Source organism: Poecilia reticulata, chromosome 15 (assembly GCF_904066995.2).
Source record: "Poecilia reticulata chromosome 15, P_reticulata-male-v2, whole genome shotgun sequence".
Taxonomy (NCBI): Eukaryota; Metazoa; Chordata; class Actinopteri; order Cyprinodontiformes; family Poeciliidae; genus Poecilia; species Poecilia reticulata.
Genome location: NC_088844.1, coordinates 21,283,384 through 21,307,827, shown reverse-complemented (window position 1 = coordinate 21,307,827; position 24,444 = coordinate 21,283,384). Strand labels below are relative to the sequence as shown.

The following is a 24,444-nucleotide window of genomic DNA, read 5'->3' as shown; positions in this document are numbered from 1 at the left end:
GATCTTGACAAAAATAAGAAACGTCAATTTAAATTTCACTGTGACTTCCTGCCACAAGCATGTCTGCATGAATCCAGGGTAAACATGAACAAAAATGTCACAGTTTCAATGCAATTTCCTGAATGTGTTTGAATTAACAGTTTGATGAAGCTATTAACGTTGCACATCTTTAAATAGGGAGACACTAAGGATCAGTGAGAACTGATTTAGTGAAGTTAATTAGATGTAGTTTGTGCTCTGGTCTGTTTGTAAAAAGACGTGCATGTTCTTTAAAACTCCCATAATCTTAGAAACAGCTGATATTCAGTTCTTGCTCAGGAAGGGCCATCCCACGCATCTTGAAGTGCAACTGGGTGTTGTGTTTGCTGAGCATGGGCTTCTGCTCTGCCAATAGCAATGCTCGACGGCATCGTGGAATGAGCAGCTGTCTGTCTCGTCCTAACCGTGTCGCCCTGCCCTCATCTCAGGCCAGATGGCACCCAGCCAGTAAGCCCAGATGTCCATTCTTCACCTCAGCCGGGACCCCTGACACCTTCCCCAACCAACTTCTTGGACCAGGAACTCCAAATGGCCTTCCAAGAATGCGAAGAACAAATGGCGTCGCTGGGCATGCTCTCTTCTAAGGAGTCTGAAATGACTCAGGATGTAGTAGGGAAGGCAACCAATGAGGGGATGGTTAATGAGTCCAGCAAATCATTCTTGCCACTTCCAGTTGCAGTGCAGCCAGGACATAGCAACGGTGGCCGTGGAAACGAGAGTACACATGGAAACAGTGAGGCAGCACACAGTCAGACGGACACAGTTGTGTTTAGTTTTAGGGATTACATTCTAGGAAAGGAGAATAACTCTAGGAAAACAGAGATGGAAAGTAAAGTAGAAGCAAATCAGAACGTGGAGAAATGTTCAGAGCTTAAGTCAAAAATGGAGATGGATGAACAAGAGGAGAAATCGGATACAAATAGGGAATCTCCAAAAGAACAGAGAGACTTAAAGACCTTAAATGAACATGTTGGTCTGAATGTCACTGCTGAGATAAACAGCTCAAATAATTTTGATACAGAGATTAAAGAAGAAAGCCCAGGAGGAATAGCAGAGGCTGCAACCTTATGGAAAGAAAATACACATGATGAGTTTAATATTAATGTTTGTACAGACGAGTCAAATGGTTTAGATGTAACAGGATCAGGATCAAAAAAAGAAACAGACAAGGAAAGGGAGGATAATCAGTCAAGATCAAAATCTGACAAACAAATTGGACAGAACAAAGAAGCAAAGAAAAAGAAACACAAGAAAAAGAAGATAGAAAAGAGTGCCGAGAGTGACCAGGAAGCAAAGACAGAGATTTGCCAGTCCGAAACTGAAAAACAGGCTCTGTCACTATCATATGTTGGCACTCACACAGATTTAGCAGAAAATGCTACATCTGAGTCGGAGCTAGACTCTGAGCTTCTGACTTGTGGGGAAGAGACTGATTACAAGCAACAGCTGAATCCCGTGAGAATGCAAAAGTCTTCCCCTCAAAGCAGTCTGGATCATCTTACTGCCTCAGCCTGTTCACCTGACTTCATGCAGTCCCTTTCACAGGGGACCCATCAGTCAGAGAACCACAACAATATGGATATGAGTGTTAATGATCAGAGCTCAGAGTGTGAGCAACATGTAACTGAAGGAGAAAATGGCATCCACTGTACACCAGCAACACATTTCCAAACTGCAGCTACCAGACAAGGTGATTGTAGTGAAAAGGGATTGAATGCACAGAGACAGGAGGCTATAGTTACTACAGAAACAAAAATACCCACAGCAGAGGATCAGAACGTACTCTCCAAAAGTAGAACTTGTGTGGGAGACGGTTGTGTGGAGAGCGGCCTTGGAAACGCTGTAATAGTGGTTAATACGTTGCCACTGACAACACCCACACTGTCAGAAGTGATAGAAAGCGAGGGAGAGAGAGAAAGTGTGAGCCGTGATCTACAGGAGACGGTAGCTACTGTAGCAGTTGCAGAGAGTGAGAAAGGAGCAGGAGAAGGCAAACTGGATGGAAGAGCAGGCTATCCTGCCTCTGCGGATGTAAAAAGAGACAAACTCCAGGAGAGCCCCCACCTCATCTCATTAAACTGCTCACAAGGAAATTGCACGCTTCCATTCTCGGCCAAAGAGGGGGAGACTGAATGTGAGGAAAGCTGCAGCAGCAAAATGCCACACAACTTGGCTGAGGCTGAAATTAAGGGACCGAGAGAGGCGTGCATTCACAGCACAGACACAGAGATCTCACCAGCTGAAGAGACGGACGCTGAAAAGGAGCTACTATTCTCCGAAGGCTGTACGAATACCTTTGGTCCTCATTTCCAGGATCACAGGAGTGGTGCACATTTAGAAAGATCGGAAGAGGGAGGGGAAGGAAGAGGAGGGGAGGTAGGAGAAAAAGGAGGGCTTGCTGGAGAGCACAATTTACCGAGCCAGCCGAAAGGCTCTGTTGGAGGGGTGTCATCAGTCAAGACGGGAGCAAGTCCGCCCAGTGATGTTGCCGAGTCACAGTTGAAGTCATCGTGCCGGGGTGAGCCGATCGCTACCATTCCTGAGGGCTCTGAAGAGGAGCGTTTCTATCACAAGCAGCATGACGTGACAGTTTTACCTCTTCCCTCTTACTCTGAGCAGCAGCAGGGCTCCAGCCATACAGACGCTGAGATAAAGACCGAACCAATACAAGAACTGGTTTCAGAGGAAGCACTGTCTTTGGAACAACCTTGTCAGATATCAATCATCACGGAAAGGAACTGCAACCACGTCTTCCAGCCTTTTACCTCTCCTCAGCCTTTGAATACATCACAGCAAAGTGAGCAACAAGCAAGATCGGATCAACAGGTTGGACCTCGTAGCATTGAAGAGAAAACAGCCGAAAGTACAGCCAGTACCCAGAGTGAGAGTGGCAGTCCCAACATGACTGGAAGAGGTGTCCTTTTGTGCACCAGCAGTGGAGGTAACAGAGTTCACTTTGCTGATGATGTTAATTTTAAGCTCAGCTCCTCAGAGACTCTTACAAACATGCCAGTTCTAGGTTTGGACTGTGCTTCTTTGCCTCCGTTGACTGTTCATGAGACGTTGCACCATCCTGTGACAGAGGCCAGCTACACCTTCCCCAATCACCTCAGCTTTGATATGCCGGAAAACTCCACAAGTACAGGTTTGATGAAGGATGAAGAAGAAATACATGGTTCAAATGAGATTCAAGAACAACGGATGGCCAGTTTGGGTGAAGGTGATGCTAAGAAAATGGCCTTAGATTATGATCACAATGAAAGAAGTGCTATACACTCAGAGGGAATGGCCGAACAAGAGGCATGCTCAAAACAACTTTCTTCTCCCACTGGGGAGAAGCAGATGGGTAAGGAAGAACATGACATTGACAGTGAGACTAAATGCCTGCAGGAAGATTTATCTTCAAAACATGATGCTACTGTGACCCTTGAAGAAAAACAAGTGAACCAGCATAATGTATCTGAAGCTGACCCTTCTACATGCTCAGGTTCAAAACCTCTGGAGCCCACCTCTCAGCCTTCTTGTTTAGATGAAACCCCTCAAACTGAACCAGTCTTTACTGATGTCATGGAGTCTACTGAGGTACTGATGGGTGGTTTTACTGGTTTGACAAAAGAAGAGACTGGCTATGTCATCAACCCACCCATTGCATTACAGCCTCCTGGACCAATGATGAGTCACTTGGAGTTTATTACCGACTGCGATGTCTCTTTTCCAGAGAACATAGGTAGCCACAGTACTGATGGGGACTGCATCAGCATCTCCAGAGAGGTGGCAAGCAACCAGGATGGTGAAATGCCTTTAATAGAGAATCTGAATCACAGTATTGCCAGTTTGAGAACAGATGAAACCTGTCGGGAGCTGAAGGATAGCGATTGTGCTGAGCACTCTGATGATGAACTCCTGATATCTCGCACCAAGAATTTGAATAATCCTTGTTCACAAGCGGAAAACTTGACTGTTGCAGCCCAGTCTTCAGCTGCAGATGATGTACTGTTAAAGGAAAGATCTGGTAATATAATGCCAACATGTCTCGATAAGCCAGACTCTACTATTATTGAAACATCTAACAGAGATGACCTAGCATGTGTCAACTACTCTACTAGTGAGACACATGTTAACACTGAAAATGATAGTATGGGGGAAAAAAAGAAACTAAATGAAGACATAACCATGGATAATCAAGAGGAAGCAGCAAATAACAAAATGCAGCAGACAGGAAAGACAGACCCAACATTGCAGCAGCAGTATAATGGACCAGATAAAGAGGCTGTTTTTATGGGAGCAGCAGTTTTGCAGCCACAACGTAAACACAATATGGAGACTGAATCACCCCCAACAGAAATGGCAAACAAAGAAGAAACCAATAAGAGCTTTCCATCTAAATGTGGAAGTAAAACTTCCTCAACTTCCAGCAGAACATCTGAAAGATTTTTACCTCCTGAGTTGGAGTCCAACACTGAAACTCAGGCTGTTTACGACCAGAGTTTGAGCCAAATTGTGACAACAGTGCTGGAATGTAGCTCTGACACTGACGCTGCACCAGATCTGAGCCCAGCTTTTGGCCAATCGCAGGACTTGCGAGATCTAAACAGTTTTGCTCAAGAACCAGAGCAAAGGGAGCAGCGTCTGGGATCCACACATTCCACAGAGGAGATGTCAGGTGGAACCACTGACGACAAAGAAAATATTTGCAATTGGACCCAACCTGCAGGTCCAGATGAGGGAGACTGCTCTGATCAGAGTTTGTTTGAATCAGTTAACAAGGATGAGTTGTTTAGATTTGCAGTGAAAGAAAAGGTGCCATCTGGCTTTTCTGTAGATTTAAATGGAAGTGAAAATGGTGCAGATGGAAAAGCATCAGTTGACGCAGGGTTAGTAACTGTTTGCTCTCAAGTAGGTGAGATTGGGCAGAGATTAGATGTGAATAAAGACCCTGGCTTAGAGCTGGATGAGTCAAACAGAAACAAAAAGCCAGAACAAATAACTAACATGGACCAGCACAGAACATGTGAAATGTTAAAAAACAGTGCTGCATCTGTCGAGTTTGCTTCGACTTCAGCTAGACAACATTCAGTTTCATCAAAAGTCAGCACAGACAGTCAAGACACTCATATTTCAAGTGCAAACCAAGCTGATGAAGTTTATCTAAAGGGGTTCAGCACACAGCAAAATGTTGGGGAAGCAGAACCGAGGGGAGAGGACTTTAGTGCTGCCTCAGCTAAAAAAAGCCAATGGGGTGACATTAAGGATGCAGAGCTGCAAAGCTGCAATAAAACCTCTGACACAGACAGCAGCCAAGTAGTACAAGCAGCCATAAAAAGCTCTAATGATGAGGAAATCCCTAAAGAAGACGAGGCAGATTTGGTAGAGGAGAGGGAACAGAGGGGGGTGCAAGTAGCTGATAGTGCAGGAAAGCAAGTGACTTCAAATTTAAATGATAAAGAAAGTGGAGCAGAATCAGAGTCCAGTCTCTTTAACAACAACGCGCCACAGAGCAGCATAGAAACCCCTGCTTGTCCCTCAGGAGGGGGCGTTAGCTGTGCTAGGGAAACTGAAATAGACGGTAGTGTGATAGATAAAACAAGCGCTGATGCCATCATCATCCCATCTGTTGTTACTTCGACCTCCATCCCGTCTCCTCATGAGTCAGAGAAACGCCATGATCAGGTGGCGTTTTCAGAGCTCCAGGAGAAGGCTGAGGTAAAGCCCCCTGCCACTGCTTCTCGGCGTGATGCTAAACCTCTCGAAAAGACTCCTGCCTGCTGCTCTCTTGTTGAGCAAAAAGTCTCAGAGAGTCCTGATCCAGAGCAAGGATCCCAGGAACCAGAAACAAACTGGATTCAAGTCCTAAAAGACGCTGCACACCTCTCTCAGAGCGAACAAGTGAATACACAAGATGCCTTGAGGTAAACACAATAGCATGTTCATACAGTTTTTAAAATTGTTCTAAGGGGATCATATTAGTTTTTAGTTTGGATTTGGATTTATTGTGGTCAGATTCTGTCAAAGGTATTCATTCTGGTTCCCCTACCTGTAGCTGACAGTATTTTTTTTAGTAAGTATGTAGAGATGTGGGAGGCTAAAGTCACATTGTGATCACTGGGAGGCATCATTAGATAGATTAGGATACTGGACTTCAGCTGTGGGTAGTTCTTCAGTTCATCTGTTTAGAACAGGTCTAAAAGACGACACCATGCTGTTTGCATTATATTCACGTTCTCTGCAAACCCCCCCACAAAAACCTCAAACTAATTTGTTCTATTTTGATTTGAATAATTTCAAAGTCAAAGATATTTACAATTGTTAAACCTATATATGTTTTATTAAACCTTTATTCTACTTGTGCAGGCTCAAAAAATGGGATTTTAAGGCTTTTTTTGGCTTCTTCAACAATCTTATGTGGAACTCAGCTTGAAAATTACTTACATAGACAGATAAAATGGTGGACAGAATTACTTTAGAGAAACTCTTAAAAAAATTCATCCTAAATCCAATATTCACTGATAAAGTGGTAATCAGATAGTTAGGGAATCTGGTAGTTGTGAATAATAATCCTTACTATATTCTTAATATATTTTTGTTTTGATTAAAACCACGTATCAACTTTTTAAAATTATATTATTTTTATTTAATTCATTTTGTGTCCTACACACTTAGAAAATTTTGTTAAATGTCTTATTAAATGGCTAAAGTAGTTTAAAACCTCAACCCCAGGAAACTATTACTGCTAATATCATCACAAAGCATCACAACAAAAGAATCTGTAGTGTCTTTGAATTCAGGCAGACTTTTGTTTTTGTGATAATTTCTGTTTTTTAATCAACATAACAGTAACACCCTGTCCAGGCCTTGTCTGGAACGCTATTGAGGAGAGCATCGTGACAATGAATATGAATGAGGATGTAAACACAGAGCTGCACTTTGTGTTTGAATTGAGTCATATGACTGCTGGTTGAACTCTAATGAAACTAAAGCAGCCCATTATGTTCAAAAGGATGACATCAGCTGTAACATCGTCCCTGATCTCCAGGGAGACAACGATCCTCTTCTCACACAAAACACACACGTCAACATCTCTGTATACACAACCTTCACAAACCCACGCAAACGTGTCATTTGTTTGGACTTTTGCTGTCAAGCAACAGCTCCGTTAACCCTTTTCTTCTTCTATTCTTCTTTTCCCAGACCATTCCCATCTCTGGAGTCTCCTCAGGTTGAGTTTGTAACTCCCACTGAGGAGATTCCTTCTGCGCTGATATCAGACGAGGTGATCCTACCACCAGAGGATGCAGAGGAAAACACAGCTCAAAGCTCATGTCAAAGTGCTGTAAAGAGGCCAAATGATCTTCCTAAACCTTTAGAGAAGGTGGATCTTCCTGAACCAATACAATATTCGACAGACCTGACTTCGAAGGCTGAGCTCCCACGAGAATCATCCACAACAACAAAACCTTTGGAGCAAGAGTCATCTCAAAAGTTGTTCGACAGGAAATCTGTTGCAACAGAGCACACTGAACTCCTACAACCTGCTCAAGAGACGGAAGAGATTCTAGTGCCAACCAGAAATGAGGTAGAAGTCAGAGAAACGCCAAATCTAGAAGATTTACAACCAAATGAGCAAAGAGCAGAGACTGTACAACAGCAGCAGAAGCTTTTAGAGGAGCCAGAAGAAAAACCCATCGAGGTCCCACCTGTGGAGCCATTCAGAGTCCCTGTTGAGAAAACTGAAGTGCCAGAAACAGTCGAACATCTTTCCACAGAGCTACAGGACAGCGGGTAAGCTGATATTAAAAATTAAGCTATCAGTCAGTAGCTTAATTGATTTTGTAAGTCTAACATTTAAAAATATAATTAGTCAGCTAAACAAGATGTGATTTGTAGTCCAGTAACCTGGTCCATAATATTTTCCTATAGGCACCAACCAACAGACTGCTCCTCTAGGACTTAGACAGGATCTGGAGCATAGAAACATACCTCTTAATATATTTAGGTCAATAAACCTTCATGAATTTGATCTCCTATCTATTTTTTTTTAGAATGAATCTATTATCAATTTCAGCCCCTTTCCTTTCCTTTCCTTTCCTTTCCTTTCCTTTCCTTTCCTTTCCTTTCCTTTCCTTTCCTTTCCTTTCCTTTCCTTTCCTTTCCTTTCCTTTCCTTTCCTTTCCTTTCCTTTCCTTTCCTTTCCTTTCCTTTCCTTTCCTTTTCTTTTCTTTCCTTTCCTTTTATGTGTTTAAAATGAATTTGTTTGGCTCTCAGAGCCTCGGAGGGTGTCTGGTCAGGTTCCTCTGTCTGCAGCGGTTTCACCGTGTCTGATCAAACCAATTAGCAGGAGCCTTGCCAGTCTGTTCTGCCTCTGAGGCCATTGTTGGTTTTAGTTCAGCTTCTATGTGACTCGTCTGATTTCACTTTTTAAATCATTTTATCAGCTCTTAGTTCACTAATTTAATTATTTACTGCTTTTTTGTTGAAAAGATTCAGCACTTTGTCAACGTTTCATCCACAGACTTCAATATATTTTATTGGGATTGTAGTGCAGAACAGTGAAGTAGAAGTTAACATTGTTTAAAAATAAGTTTAAGTACAAAATACCCATGTAATCAATCCCTTTACCCTGACATCCATAAATAAAACCCAGGACATTCAGTTACGTTAGAAGTCAACTTGTTAGCAAATGAAGTTCACATTGGTGCAAGACAAGCCGGGAATTCATAAAGAGAAGCTGGTCAGACTTATTAGGAAGATGGGTGGAGCTATAAATGGGCCAATACTGGAAGAAAACCTGTTTGAGATTGGGAAAAGATTGAAACTGGTGCAAAAAATTCATTATCCAGCTGGACAGCACATTTGGATAAAAAGCTCGGGCTACAATAAAATGGGTTAGATTAAAACAGTCGTGTTCATATTACTCAGTCAAACTCTGGACCTAAATCCAAATGAAGAATTTGTGGGAAGACTCAAAAATTAACACTCATTGACCCATTTCATTAAATATATCTGATTCTGGTTGAGAGGGGTTACTGAATACAGATGTATGCCACACTTTTCAGATTTTTAAAGTTCATATATCATTTTTCTTCCACTTCACAACTAGTTGGTCTTTCACATTAAATAATACTTAAAAAAATTTTATTAGAACAAATACTAGACACTTAATAGGGTATGAAAACAAGTAAAACAAACCAGTGTAAACATGTAGGGATCTTTCTATTAATTTTGTGTTATTCACTCTTTTTTTTCTACCAACTACCTTCTCGTTCATGCTTCCTATGCGCCGCCTGTTGCATGCCGAAGAGGCGATTACATGCCGGAGCAGCACTTGCTGCCTGTCAGTCTCGGCATTTGTCCCATCATAGAACCCACAACTTCTCTCAGAGAAAGAATAACGGTGATATACACTCCCATATGTCAGCGATAGATAAGGTTACACATGCAAACATGTGGCTGACAAAAATATGACTGCCTGGCCAATGATGTGTGTGTGAGGTTGGGCATATGTTGTATTTTCCTCCGCCCCCGAAGGCTAACGTAGCTGTCAGTCCTGCTCAGTCTGTGCGGCTTTGTGAGCTGAAGCCTGCAGTGGGAGGAATTTGGGCAGGACACAGTCCCACTGAAGTCATTTTCACAGAGCGCACAGGCAGGGAACAAAAAGCCAGGCTTCAGAGAAACACTTGAGCGTGTGTGAGAGTGAGCGACGGAGTCACAGACAGACAGAGAGGAGAAGGAGGTGTAGTCGCAGGTTCCCCTGTTTGTGGAGTAAAGAAGAAACTGAGTAAAAGTTCAATATTAAAGTCACATTTTCTGTGATGGATCCTTTCCACAGCTGAAATCTGGGATTTCTGGGTGAGTTTGACAGAGAGCTGCTGCTGTTTTGTTTTTGGTTGTTTTTTCTTTTTTTTTTTTTTTTTTGTAGAACAAGTGTGTTGGTGCTTAAATCCTTCCAGGTGGACGCAGCAGATGGTCTGGAGGTAACTTGTGCTAATTACTCTGTGCCACTGTTGACCCCAGCAGATGGGCAGAGGGGCGGGACAGACAGAGACATGACAGTATGGAAGGATTTTGTGGCGTGAAGTTGAGCATAGAGTTTGCTGCCTTCCATTTAAGAAAGTCTACAAGTATCAGCATGTTTAGACTACCGCCTCCAACGACTGGATGAGAGTTTACCTGTAATTTATAGAAACTGGAAAGTTGTTTAACTTGATCCTGAATGTTTTCTCCAGAAATATGTCTGGAGTGATCAACTGCTGTATTTGTAGTGTTTTTGGAGGTTACTAAGGAAATTTAGTAACCTCAAACTGAAACTTTGGGTTTTCAGTTTGAACCCAAAGTACTTTTGAAAATTGTTATTATGAAAAGTTGCATTACCACATAAAACAGTTGACTGGAGTTTTTTCTTCTAAAACTAGCTGCGGCTCTTCAGGTTTAGAATTACACCCCTTGAACATTTTATTGCATTACAATCACAAATTTTGTGCAAACAAAAATCTGAAAAGAGTGGTGGGCTTCACCATTCATTGCGATTACAGCTGTAGGCCTTTGGGATTGGTCTTTTCCAGCTTTACACATCAAGGGACTGAAGTTTATTCCTCTTCTTCACCGTCAGATTTGACGGAGAGCAGTTGGCACAGCGTTTCAACTGGATTTGGGTCTAGACTTTGACTGGACCAGTCTAACAGATGTTTAGGATCATTGTCCTGGTGCAAGATGATACTGATTCAAGTCTATTCCAGCCTCTAACAGGTTTTCTTGTCTGTTGGAAAAAAAAGCCTCCCCACAGCATGATGTTGTCACCACCATATTTAGCAGCAGAGATAGTGGGAGTGTGCTAAAAATTTGATTCACATAAGAATTATGATTCTCATTTACTAGTATTCAGAATCAATTTAAAATGTCCGACGTGGTGAGGAATTGTCATTTTTTACAGTTGTTGAATAAATGATCACAAACACTGTCAAATGGCTAAAAACTTCTGAAATTGCAACTCCTCTTTGGAGGAGGTTGTCTGCAGAATGATGTGGTGCTCGCTCCTTGACCAATTTATTAAAGGCAAGACAGAGGATTGGAGGAAGGGAGTTATTACATCCCACGCACGCATATTTAAAATTTAATAAATGTGAAAAAGACACTTTAATGTATCCCTTAGTCCTTCTGCCTCGCAAACCAGAATGGAGTAGATCATGAGAATGCTTTGCACACCTATAGATTAAATCAGAATTCATTACGAATAATCATTTTGAATCAAACACTGATTTTGAGTCAAATTGTGAGATAGTGAAAGGTTCCCACTCCTAGTGGATAGTGTGTTTATGGTAGTTTGCGGGTTTGGTTTTTCTAGACACAGTGCTTGTTATTTCTTGGCCCTCCTGGATGTTTCACCTCTGAGACTCGATCTTGCATAAACGAAAGACAATGGATCTTGACTTATTTTGTAAAAATCAGATTTATGGAGTTCACAATTGACATATGTCTTGTGGATCTCTGCAACTCCTGCAAAGTTACAATGGACCATTTTGGCTGCATCTCTGATTAAACCTCAAAGCCGGTGATATTGATTTCTAATCTGTCCCTCCACTTTATTGCTCTGAATTTTAACTAGCAATATCAGAGTAAAGGCGCCTGGATACAAATACATGGGTTGCTTTTATTTGTAAAATACTTTTAAAACGCATGTATTCTTTACCTTCCACTTCAAAATTGGGCTCTGCTTTTTTATTTGTTGTGCTGTTCTGCCACATAAACTGCCAGTAAAATCTGTTGAAGTTTGTGGTTGTAACGGGATAAAACATTTAAAAACATTTAAGGGTATATATACTTTTACAAAGAACTGTACATCCAATCCATTGTTATATCTAAAAGGGTTTCTGAGGTGTTTAGTCTATTTATGTAATCATGTCATATTTTACACACTACTAAAATATACAGATATTTTATCTTCTTTTCCCAAAATATATAATTTTATTTAATTGAAGACGTTTTGTTCAGTATTGGTCATTTATATGTGACCAATTCATGGTATTTGTGTAATTCTCTGAAGCCTGATTAGTTAAATTACTTATTTTGTATTTCTGAAATTCACCAAACTAAATTTAAATTTGCTGCTAACTTTTAAACATGTCTTTTAAAGTGAGATGCAAAACTGTTTACCATTAGTACTGAAATGTTTTCCTAACCCTGTAACATCTGACTCCGGATCTTTGCAAACTTCAAAAGGATTTATCAACATCACAAAGCAGGCATGAGTTACATAACCAGCTAGAGATCTTAACCATCAGAGCAGATCACTTTTCTGCCGACTGGTTTTTGGTTTTTCTTGTAAATAAACAAAAGTTTCATCTGCAAACATCTGAGCATTAGGTAAAAACTTTACATTAGAGTATAGAGTAAAAATCAGAGGATCCATGGCAGAGCTTTGAGGTACACCAGCATTAATATCCACCCTCTGAGATAATTTTTAATCTGTGTGAAAGAAAAATGGCCCCCGACTACACCACCACTGTTTGCTTTCATATTTTCTAGAATTTTTATTCTTTTTTTTTTTTTTTACACTAAATTTGGATTCTGCTGGAAGAATTTTGACGGGTTTAAAATCACTAATAAGTGCCTTCAGCAGATTTAGAAACTGGGAGTAATGGAGTTTTCTAGGAAGTTAGAAATTGCCCCTCTGTAACTGAGCAGTTAATTACATGACTCTAGGTCTGTTACTACCGAAGATCCAAGAGAAGAAATAGAAATTAGTATTATTTTATCTGATACATCAAATGTAAAGCAGGAGCACAATTCTTTTGAGGGCAGAATGACTGAATATGTTGGTTTTCTGGAGGTTTTGAACAGAAAAAGTAAAGTGTTGAAGAGAAGTTGAGTGTGTTGAAACCTACTCTTGGATGTAAATAGACTGGTTGCCCTGGTGATTGTAGATTTATTTGCTTTGCATGACTGGATAAATTATTGTCTGCAACTTATTCTGACATTTAAAATATAATGGCAGGAGAAAGTAGGGTAAAGTACAAATTTGCCAAACAATAGATGTTTTCTTTAGGCGCTTCTATGTGAGCATTATGAGCTGGCTGTTGGCTGCAGAAAGAGTGATATGGTCCAATCTTTACAGCAATTTAAAAACTCTTTTTTTTTTCTCTGGTAAACTGCAGCTGGTTTCATTTAAAAGTCTGGCATAAAACACCTGGACGCTCAAACCCAGATGTTTCCAGTAGATTACTTTAGTAGTAGCAACCAAAAAGGCCAGAAATCCTTCCAAAGCACATTCAAATGTGCTTATTAACATTCATTAATGAATGATAAGATTGTACAATTATTCATTAAAAAGGCTCTTACAACACTTTTTTTTATTTAACTTTAAGTTTAAGAGTGTGTTGCCCAGCTCCCAGATGAATTGATGGCAGTAAGAACGCATCGGGCAGCTTGCAGGGATAAGGCATAAGATTGAATTTGTCCCACTTGAAACAGCTCTTTTGCTCTAATTTGTTATATTTATCCTGCTTCTGCTTTGTGCTCATCATATCTGTGGGCACTGCTAAATTAGAAATCATCAGCTGTTACATTGAGTGGGTCAGCTGATACTGAACTTACATAAAATGAAATCTAATCAGAGCTTATTCCACAACTTTTCAGCATCATACTTGTGAATTCACAAGTACTAGTTCAGCTTATTCAGAGGATTCAATTAAGTTCCAGATTTAGAGAATCCAGTTTATTCAGTCACAGTCCAGTCCTATAGTTAGATTCAAATTTAATTGCATAAAAACTAATTCTGCTGATCATAAAATGCCAGGTGGTCAAAGGGAGTTTATGTAAGGAAAGCCCAGTTCATGACTTCAGGTGATTGAACTTCCAACGGTTTCTCATCCCGAGCAAGCATGTGGCGACAGTACAAAGAAAGTTTTGTGTGCAGAAAAAAAAAAGAGAAACACTCGATCGGGCGTACTTTCTATGGCAAAGAAAAACAATAAGAGTAGTCAAAGTTATTCAACCAAACTGCTTTATCAATGGCTCCTTTCAGAAAAGCAACAGCGAAACTGAATACAGAAGCATTGAACCAGGATTACTTTCCATAGAAAGAAAAATAAAGCACTTAAAATGAATAGTAGAATTAATGACAAACAGTGCTTAGACATTCAGGCAAGTTAAAACAAAGAAAAAAAATGACTCGAATTAGTATAATCTAGTCAAAGTCCTTCCCTTCTGTGCATAAGCAAACACCCACAAACCTCCACGTAGATAAGACGGAGAGGAGAATTGAGGCTTTTTTTGTTAGCTTCCCATTGTAGGTCATATATCTAAATTTTTATTTCTTGCATTTTAAATGCGTTTTAATTTGTCAAACCTGAAAATAAAGGAAGATTTCCTATTGAAAGTATAACATGTCTTGGTAGGAACATCTAAAAGGAACATTACATTTGGCTGAATTTGTGCTTTTGATGAGGTATTTTGAGGTTCTAGTTGTCAGAAGAGGCTGCTGGGCTATTTCTGAAGCCAAACAGGAGGCATTCCCCGGGTGCAGAGCAGCTGCATGGGTGTCCAAGGCATTGCCTGTCAGATTAGAGAGCCTACCACTTGTGATAAGGCCAGAACAGATCAGGGTCTAAATCCACTCCACCAGGTGGCCATTGATGACAGAGCCTGCACCATCAGGCTAAACAGGCTAAGTCTCTGAAACAGTAGACTGTCATGTCTGGGCAATAATGAGACAAGCTGAAGATTGAGTTTCAAATAGGAAGACATACTGTCGCCTTCTGTTTTTAGTCAAGTCTGCTTCATAAGTCATTTGAACAGAAACACGACAAAGGATGTAGTTTGTTTCTTTGGTCTGCCCGTTGATGTTGTGCCCTCCCTCCCTCTGCAGACTCTCCTTCGCTGAGCAGGAAGAGAGCGGCCACCCCGTCCCCACTTCTCCCACTCCTGCCCCCAACGATCACAGCACTACTCACCTGCCTGCCGTCCCTCCTCACCTCCACAAAACCCCAGCGCTCGCCCCTCTCACATCTTTGGAGACACTTCTGCCAACCCCACCTGCATCCCCCTGCTTTCCTCCTGCTGTCTCTGTAGACCCCTGTACACTTCCTGCTGAACCCTGTGAGGACCTTTTCCCTGTGTCTGCACCCTGCCGGGTTCTGTTAAGGTACGGTACACATCATTGCCTCTAAACATCTCCATGTTTAAGCCATTTTATCATTTAGCTTTAAAATTCAGCATTGGCAAATGCAATGCAACTTAATTTGGACCTTGGAATTTGTCCTGTGTCGACACCGAAGCCAAAAACCCTTAAATTTCAGCATCAAAGCTCTGGTCAAATGATACCATTAAATTGACATCTGACACACTTACTCAACTTGTAGATCCTGATCTTGCAATTCTTTAACAGAGAGCTATTTGAAATACCCATTCAGCAAGGCTTTTTTGCATAACTCAAAGAAATAAAGCACATTTCAGAGGTGAAGCTCATTTTATGTGTATGTTTACATGATAAGTATGCAGCTGAACGGGTATTTTATCTTAGAATAAGCTCTTAAAATAGGAGGAGGAATAAATATCTGAAGACATTTCTATCCAGTAGTTTACAAAGTAAGCACATATGTCACAGTAGATGTTCAAAATGCAGCTTTGTCCTGTTGAAAATCACCTCTATTTTTAAATGTCTATTTTTAAATGAGTTTATTTTAGTACAAAAGTTATAATTCTTTGTGAAATTATTCCTATACTTCAAATATTTTTATTCATTTGCAACCACAATCTTAAGTGTATTTTATCTGGTGTACTGATTGCAAATGCACACTGCAATTTTGAGTTTTTTTAATAAGACTTTGTTCCTATATAATGATCCTCCTACTTTAAATCTATGCACTACTTTATGTTGGTCTGTCTCATAACATGCCAATAGAACTAATCTAATTGTTGTGGTTATTATGTGACAAAATGACAAAAAGGGCAAGGTGTATACATAATTTTGTAAGGCAGTGGTTTTGTTCTGTTCAAGCATTTTTCTGTCATAAAGCAGCATCAGGTTTTCATATAAACCTATATGCCCTGTCAGCAACTGGGCTTGTTATCCCACTTATAAAATGACAGCATGACACTGCTATGTATGCTGACCACAAAGTGAAATCAAACTGGATTTTTAAAATTGAACATAGCAACCGATACTTACATGTATTCTTTATAACTACTGTGCTTTTATATGTGCAATCATAGGTCGATAAAGCTCCTTTGCGTTTTTGTTTGTCTGGAACACAGTGGTGTATTTCTTATGAAACTCTTGCTAAATTATAGCCACAATATATAAAGTGTGAATAGTTCTCATTGTTTAATCCACACCCTTCTTCTGCAGCCCCTCTTGGCTTTGCATTTTATTGCATAAAGTTTATTTGGAAGGAATGACTCAGCCACTTCTGTGGTGTAATGATTTTGTGCAACCACCAGAGGGTGTTTTCTGCAAACTGTGCAGATGAACGCTGAAGTGCTCACATGTATGCATGACTGAACACAGGGGGACAAATCAGTGCTGATGCAGTACACGATACACAGATCTCTATGATTTAGACAAGAAGCTTCTAATATGCAGAAGTTTATTTGACCTTGATTTTACCAAAAGAGAGGACTCTCTTTCTCAAGGGAGTCCTAGCCAGGTACATATTTATTTGAAGCAGCTGTGTGAATATTTAGCTTTATGAAAACAAGCCATGCTTAGTGAGGAGCAGAAGGATTAAAAAAACAAAACAAAAAAAATCAGTGAGATATAATGTTATATTATTTATAGTCTCTGAGTGACCTGTTCGAGTGCACTGAAGAGGAATCCAGAGCTTTGTAAAAACGTAACATTTGACTCCACAAATGTTCATTTTTGATCAAAGATATGTACGATTATGGCAGAGCATGTGTAGACCTACCACTTCAGTTTCAGGTAATTTTGTTCATTGATTTGTTTACTCTGAGCTAATAGGATGGTAGCTGCTGAATCTGAGCCTTAAGTTTTTCTTTTAGGTTGAAAAATTATTTCTTTATTTTAATGTTCTTAATTGATAAGAGATTGTCACATCTTTCTGTGACTTTTATTTTTGGCAGTAAATCTGTTGGTTTTTCTCTGTCCATAGTGGCTTACAGTTAATTTATGCAGTGAAACTTTAGTTTCTTCTCAAACTATTCTCACCCCTTAATTTTCAGCAACTGTGACCATTACATTTTCTAGTAGTGCCTTCTAAATTTTTAGGAGAAAGGTCCAACTGAAGGTCATTTAAGATGTTTTTAAAATTGCCATACTTGACACAGAAAACCTTCTACTTATTTTGCTTGTGACTGTTATTTTTTATCGTTATCTTCTGCTACAGCAAAACAGCAGCATGTTTCTTTCCTATAGCTAATATTTCAAGAATATTAGTGGTGTGTTTTTTAAAATAATACTGAAAATTTAAAAAACAGCAGAGTACTAAAGTATGGATTTCCACTGCAGCGTTTCACCATATTAAAAAGTTTTTAGCTGTAAACTATTTAAGAAAAATCTGTCAATGACATCACACAAGGCACAAGAATCGATCCAATCACCTGGCATTGGTAAACAATATGCGGGATGAGAGATTTTTAACGAGTTTTCACCTAGACTGTTAACTGACATTCATTCACATTTCACTCAGTCCTCTTCACAAGCCACTTTTATATTTCTTATTGGTACACACAGTAAATATAGTCTGATCAGTTGCTTTATATCTTAAGTGACGTCACTTAAGTTCAGCTTTAACAATTGGCCAGTTTTGCCAGTTTTGTTGGGCATTACATGGTAAACGCAGTGTATTTGTATACTGCTTTATCAAGTCAGAGAACGCCGAAGCACTTCACAGTATGTTCAGTTATTCATATGCTGATGGAGAGCAGGCTGACAGAAGCAAGTCTGCCGTACAATCGCCACAAATACGTAGAGGGATAGAGTGGGGCTTTGAACCGGCAAACTATGGGTAACAAGACGAACTTCTACCGCCTGGGTCGTTGTCACCCCATCAAAACATCTGTGCAGATTAATATGAACTGGCTAAAATTTCCCCCAAGAGCTTTGGTGGTCAAGACATTTCAAAAAGGCCTGAGACCAGAATGTTTACACAGTGTCAGGTGGAGAGAAATTTCTCTAAGATGACAACATCAGAACAGTGTTGCATACAGTCTGCCTGGTTCATAAAGCCAAAAGCTGCCAGAGAGGTAGGGCGCAGTGCTCATACTGAAGTGGTTTGTTGGCAGCCTGCAAATTGACTTTGAAACTAAGCTTGAAATTTATTTAGAATTCTGAAATGAAAATTTTGTAAAAAAAAATCCATAAACAAGAATTCACCCGTTTCTTTGAAAACAGTGTAAGGAATGTGAGGTTGATGCTGACAACTTTGGTTGTTTAGCTAGCGCGACTGGTCATGGCAGAAGGAACATCCCATAAGTGGAGAATAAAGGTTACCACGGTAACTAACCATTTATGTCCATTTTGCCCTAAAGGACAAAATGTTCTTTGTGGAGTTTTATGTGTTGCTCTGGAGTCTGAAACGGGATACAAAAATGGATATTGAGTTGAATCTTTCATAGCCCACTTATAAATCTTTCAGGAAACCCTGTCACAGCCATTTTTTCCTGTGCATGAGTAGGCTGAATTCTTTATTTCTTTCTGCTCTGCAGCTGAAACTGAGGGGCAAAACTCGACTGTAAAAGAACAGGCTTTTCATTCAATGAACCTACTGGAACAGATATTGGACAGACTTCTGTGTCCTAGATACATCTTTGAGCTTCTGTGGGGGTGGGCGGTCTAAAGGGAAATGATAATCAATGATTTTTCTTTTAGCTGGGTCTGTGCTTTGACTTTCGAACTCGGCTACAATTGAATGGGTTTCTTTGAATTGTAAATCATCAACCATCAAACCATCAAGAATAAAACCTTCTCAGTATGCTTTGCAAGTTCACTCATCAAATAATAAATTAACTTGATGTTCACACCTGGGTTTGTGTTTCAGGTTGTGCTGAGCAAATTGAACAATTATTTTTTGCCCTGACAGACACAGGTATTACACCTGAAAGCTTAGCACAGAAAGTTGGAGCGTCTGCCAGCTCAAGTTATGCTAGAGAGATAGTATTCCCGCAACTTTCCAGGGAGGCACAATAGATTTACTCTTCTCAAGTTGCTTAGCCTCATTTTCCTCATTGTAGCTGAAATCAGTTGGGAATTTGATGAAACTGATCCTGCCCCCCATCCAAAGCCCACAGGACACATTCTTTGCATCTGTCACAGAGATGACTTAAGAAGCCACTCCTTGAGAGAAAACCAGGGCTTCAAGAAAGAGACAGATGAAATCAGATATGAAAATACTTATTAACATTCCCGAATATGACGTGTAAAATGCATTTGAATTAACTTTATTTGCAGCAGCATTATCTCACTCTAAAAAATGGGGAAAAATCCAACCCATAACTTGATTTTTATTTTTTTACTCATTGATGGGGGGAAAAAAAACAATAAAAACAACAATCTTTGAAAGTCCCTTTAGGGAGGGCAACAACTAAAGTTTATTTTAGCCAATAGCCACAAGGCTGAATGAAGACCCAGTTTTATCAAAAAAAAAAGAAAACTGGTGCCTTTTCAGATGTTACTAAAGTTGATCCTTTTTTTAAAAAAACACTGCAGTTGAGTTGGAGTTGAAACGAAAGATGGATATCTGGAAAAAGGATCACAGCATTTAAAGTACGGCTGAGAATCTGTGATGCTGTGGGACCTTTTTTTCTGGGAAAAGTGGTCAAGTGCACAGCATCATGCACCTTTTTAAATACCAAAATCCAACAGATTTTATTTAAAATCTTTTGGATTGGGTCTTTCAGTAGCATAATGATCCGAAACAAATTGCTAGGTTGTGTAAAGAGGAATTGCACACACAATTTCTTTCTATATTGTAAAAATAGGAGAGGACTGTTGGCAGAATGAGGTACAACAGATTTAACTAGTTACTTTATTGACAATATTTTACTATTGTAGATTTAAATTACTCACTGTATAAATGCATTCAAACGGAAAGTAGGATTTTTCTTAATTTTTAAGTGACATCCGCCGACCACAATAAAAGGTTAATTTATTGTAAGGCTTTTTGCACATTTTTACCAGGTCTCTAATTTTTTAATAAGAGGAGCGTCAAACTAAAAATAGGAAACTGACATCTGTAACTTCAGATTTTACAGTGTCCGCCTCTCCCCACATATTATTGCATTCTGTAGTTGGAAACAAATGCAGTTGTATTTTAAAGTTTTTTTTCTTGTAAAAAACTACTGCTAACTTTATAGACATATAGAAAGAAAAGACTCTGAGACTCTGGTTTCATGCACTCTATTGTTTACCTCAGGCATCTCCCTGGTTGGCTAGACTGTGTTGGATCCTTCCATTGTGTGAAAAAGAGGGAACGACAAGTATATATATTTTTCTATACAGGTCGTAGGCTGATAGAGTGAATATCTGGCACCATGACAGCCATTTAGCGAGGTCTGTTAACTCAGACGTCTGGGATGGTGGAAAAGAGAAACTGAGAGCGAAGGAGAAAGAGACACTTTATCACGGCAGTTTCAGGGTCCATCCATTGTTTGGCTCCCCTGCATAGTCGCATTAGCAGATGAAGGGGGGTGTCAAGAGCTGCTTGTCTTTTTAAAGGCGCAGGAGTCTGGAGTTTAGGGGGAATGAAGGAAAAAAGGGGGAGGAGGCTGTGAGAGCAGCTACACAGCTCAGCGATTTCTATAGCTGAGCAGAGAAAACGCTCTTCAGTCACATCCATAACGACAAGAAAGCTGGAATATTTTTTATGCTTTTTTTATTTTTAAGCTTGGTTTAGATCCCCCTCCTCCCCCCACTGGGTGCTGCATCAATTTGTTTGCATTTGCACCCAATGAGAGGGAGGAATGCTTCCCCGTAAGTTGAGGAGCAGAGGACCGAGGATGCTGTACATGAAGCGAAGAGCCTCTTAAATCGTCCGCCACCGTTTCGCTCCCTAATGCAAGGAGCCCGCTCTCATCCTCTGCACTGCAGCACGGTGCGCTCGCCTCCTCTGACACAGGCTGCCCGCTCTGCAAGCCTACAAGGAGAGGGAGCTTTGGAGGTAGCAGGTGGATGTGGTTGGTGGCTGGACAGCAGGAGCAGGCAGGGGTGGGGGGCAGGGTGGGCAGAGATAGTCAAGGATGGGAGCCAACGAGTCCATGGAGCAAGGACAGATGCGCTGTCCATCTCAAGAGCACATGTGAGTTTGGAATTATTGACTTTTGTGTTTATTGTTCTGATTGGAAGGGAAAAAAAACACAAAATTGTGTCACTTGATGTTTTTTTATTTATTCATGGGTTTAGTGTGTTTTTTTATGCTGCATAGATGTTCACTATAGCTGCCAGGTGATGCCATTTTCTAGATTAAGACGTTGGAAAAACACTAATCGCTTTTGTTTTTTTTTCATCTTGTTTTCTCTATTAATAAACAGTCATAGATATTAAAAAACAAGCATTTAAATGCTGGTCTGATTTGATTTTGCGATGTAAATAAGATCATGTAAACTCGTGTGGACACACACGCACGTTCTTTAGCTGCCAATACTGTATAGTGGCTACAGAAAAACCATAACAGTGCTTACAGAGGGGTCCCTGGGAATCAGAATACAGTGAGTCAGGTGGCACAGGGAGGCTGGTGGGGTGATGTTTTTGTTCTGGAAGTAGGAGGACGCTACTGCCGTGCTGGGAGCTGACGTCGGTGACGGTGTTGAAATAGAACACGCTGTGTGGGGGGGTTGGAGGATAATTCAGGAGTGGATCAGTGCTCCACATCTCAGACACTCTGGTGCTCAATGGTGATGTGAACTGAGGAGAACAGGAAGATGAATATTTTTATTCTCCATTAGAAAAAAAGAAAAAACATTTGATGGTCTTGCAGTTTCTGTAAGGCTTTTTCCTGCAGATACCAATTTATGCAAATTTGAATTTAATCTTTAAGACCATAATTATTTTAAATTAGTGGGGGGATGCTTTGGAATTAAATGATCTTTGTTGATCATATTTTTAATCAAATATCAATATTGGACACAAACTTTGGTTGGAATCTGAATTAAAGCACACTCTACTACCTTCAGTTGCTCTTTGCAGACATCCTGACTGAGCTTAAGGTACTTTGCATTTTCATTTCAACTATTCAGTCTGCAGGCATTTTGCAAAGCTGTTAGCTGCAAACCCCAAAGCACTTGGAGCTGCAGTACAATACAAGCAAGGTAGACTCAAAGGGGACGAATACAAATGCAAGCCAAATATTTCAGATTTTTCTTTTAAAATTCTTAAAGCTCTTTTATTAAACCTTTATTCAGCTTTGTACTGTTTTGTGCCAGCTGATAACATACACCATTTTAAAAAACATGAACATTTGTGGTTAGCGAAGCATGTTCTAAAACCTACATAGAGACTGTTCAGATGCTGCACAGTTTATGAATATTCATTCATCTTGACAGAAAAGCACAGGAGCTCCCTCTGCTGGCTTGTTTGTCAACTATACAATTTTGTCCCTGTTTTTTCTTCACACTTCTGTTTTTAATAAAGTTCCAACAATAAATCCCAACCATTGAAAACTCCAGTTCTGAATTAGCAAGCTAAGACAGAAATATTGAACTACAAAGTTAAAGATGAAGATGAAGGTGAAGGGAACCTCATACCTGTCAAGTCTCCTGTTTTTTTCCGGGAAACTACCGTATTTTACCTCCCTCTCCCACTGTGCTCCCGTATTAGCATTGTCCCTTTTATATCCCATAGTCTGCCAGTCATCAGTCAGTCTGCTTCCATCTTCTTTTATCTTTTAATCACATTTAAATACTAATTCAGTATTTTATTTGGTTTTATGTGTACCTGTTTTACCCACTGGCTTTCCTCAGGCACTAGAAGTTGTTTTGGCAGTCGGCATCAGACGGTGTTGCCGGCAGCAGACATGTCTGGCTGTCTGACAGCCTGTGTGTTTCTGCCTGGCTCCGCAAAGCGTCCTGTCTCCAGGCAGCCTCCTCAGCCTATCAGAGAGGGCTGTGAAATGCTGCTCTCTTTGTTTATATTCACCCCCTCACCCAGACTATTCAACCATATGGCTCCTGTGTAAAATCTGTTTGCACAGAAGGCAGAAATTTATGTTTGCCCATTTAATTAACTTCCTTAAAATTTACCTTACTTTACAGCGTGGAATTTTGTGCATTTTCCTTCTTGAATAATATGGAGAGAATAGCATCCATTTCTCTGGTTACCATAGAAACACACTGTTTGCAGTGAGATTAATGTTATCTGCTAAACTTGGCTCTGATTTCTTCACTAGGAACTCACCATGACCTTAATTTGAACCTTTGAACCATTTATAGATAAAACTACAATGCAAGGAGTGACAAAAAGCTTATGCATAGCTTCACATATTTAGCTATAATATTTAGTAGTTGCTAAGTTAAAGTATGCAACAAAAAAAAGTAAAACTACTAAAATAATAATATTAAGGGGGGAAAATAACTATAAGTAATTTATGTAATTTATTAGCTAGCTGTGAGAAGGTACTAAAAAGGAGCAGACTATATATCAAGACCATTTTGTTTTTGGCAGTTGGACATAAATGGTTATTTCTTCCTGTTGCAGTTTTTTGACATGTGTCTGATGCTTGTCATAACTGGGAAAACAGTCCAAAACCCTGAAAGACGTACGGGCATTCACAGAGTGAGCTGGCTTACATTTCCTTAATTAGTTTTTGATGTATTGTCCTGCTCTTCATCCTTCATGTGCTGCTCAGCTGGGTCTGAAGCAAAGGCTAACTTCTGATTAATGCTCTGCTGTTCTTCGACATCTTTTTCCTCCCCCCTGCTCTGAAACGATGGCATGCTTCTATAACGCCATGATAAGGTGACAGAGAAGCACCTTGTTATTGTGCTTCTTGTTGTTGTCTTGATGTTGTCTTGTCGTCTTTATTGGCTCTTTTGTTCTCTTGTACTGTCACACATTTGATGACATCATCATCATCATATGTAGGAACAGTTTCAGAATTTAACCCATGGTTCTTGGTGTCTAATACTTAAATATCTGAATGAAAATTTTATAAACGCTAGACTGTATGTTTTTCATTGATCAATAAGAGAGAGAGACAAAGGGAGAGAGAGGGTGAGGAAGAGAGAGAGGCAAAGAGAGAGGAGATCTTTTTCATTCTGCATCCACTACTTGTGTGGTGAGGGGACAGACTGATGGTGGCTGATGACAAAGAGAGAAGCAGAGTAAGCTGACCTAAAGCAGGTAAATCTGAACATCAGGCAGCAAAGCGGGAACGAAGATCTTGGAGCATCGTCTTTGGAGGAAGAAGTGTCGCTGCACCTGGCTGCCGGTAGCATCGCAGTGCAGACTGCTGGTAGCCA

At 40.1% G+C, this 24,444-nt stretch overlaps 1 protein-coding gene across 13 annotated transcripts in view; it reads left to right on the top strand.

Moving 5' to 3' along the window:
* tacc2 (transforming, acidic coiled-coil containing protein 2) overlaps positions 1-24,444 on the top strand; it is a 58,507-nt gene that overhangs the window by 14,247 nt on the left and 19,816 nt on the right. For 12 of the 13 annotated variants that reach the window (XM_017308954.2, XM_081616597.1, XM_081616595.1 and 9 more), the window contains 3 exons: positions 468-5,948; positions 7,228-7,818; positions 14,900-15,175. In XM_017308954.2, the coding sequence (XP_017164443.2) occupies positions 468-5,948; positions 7,228-7,818; positions 14,900-15,175 (6,348 nt within the window). The remainder of the gene's footprint in view (positions 1-467; positions 5,949-7,227; positions 7,819-14,899; positions 15,176-24,444) is intronic. The other variant, XM_081616596.1, reaches the window with a different exon arrangement.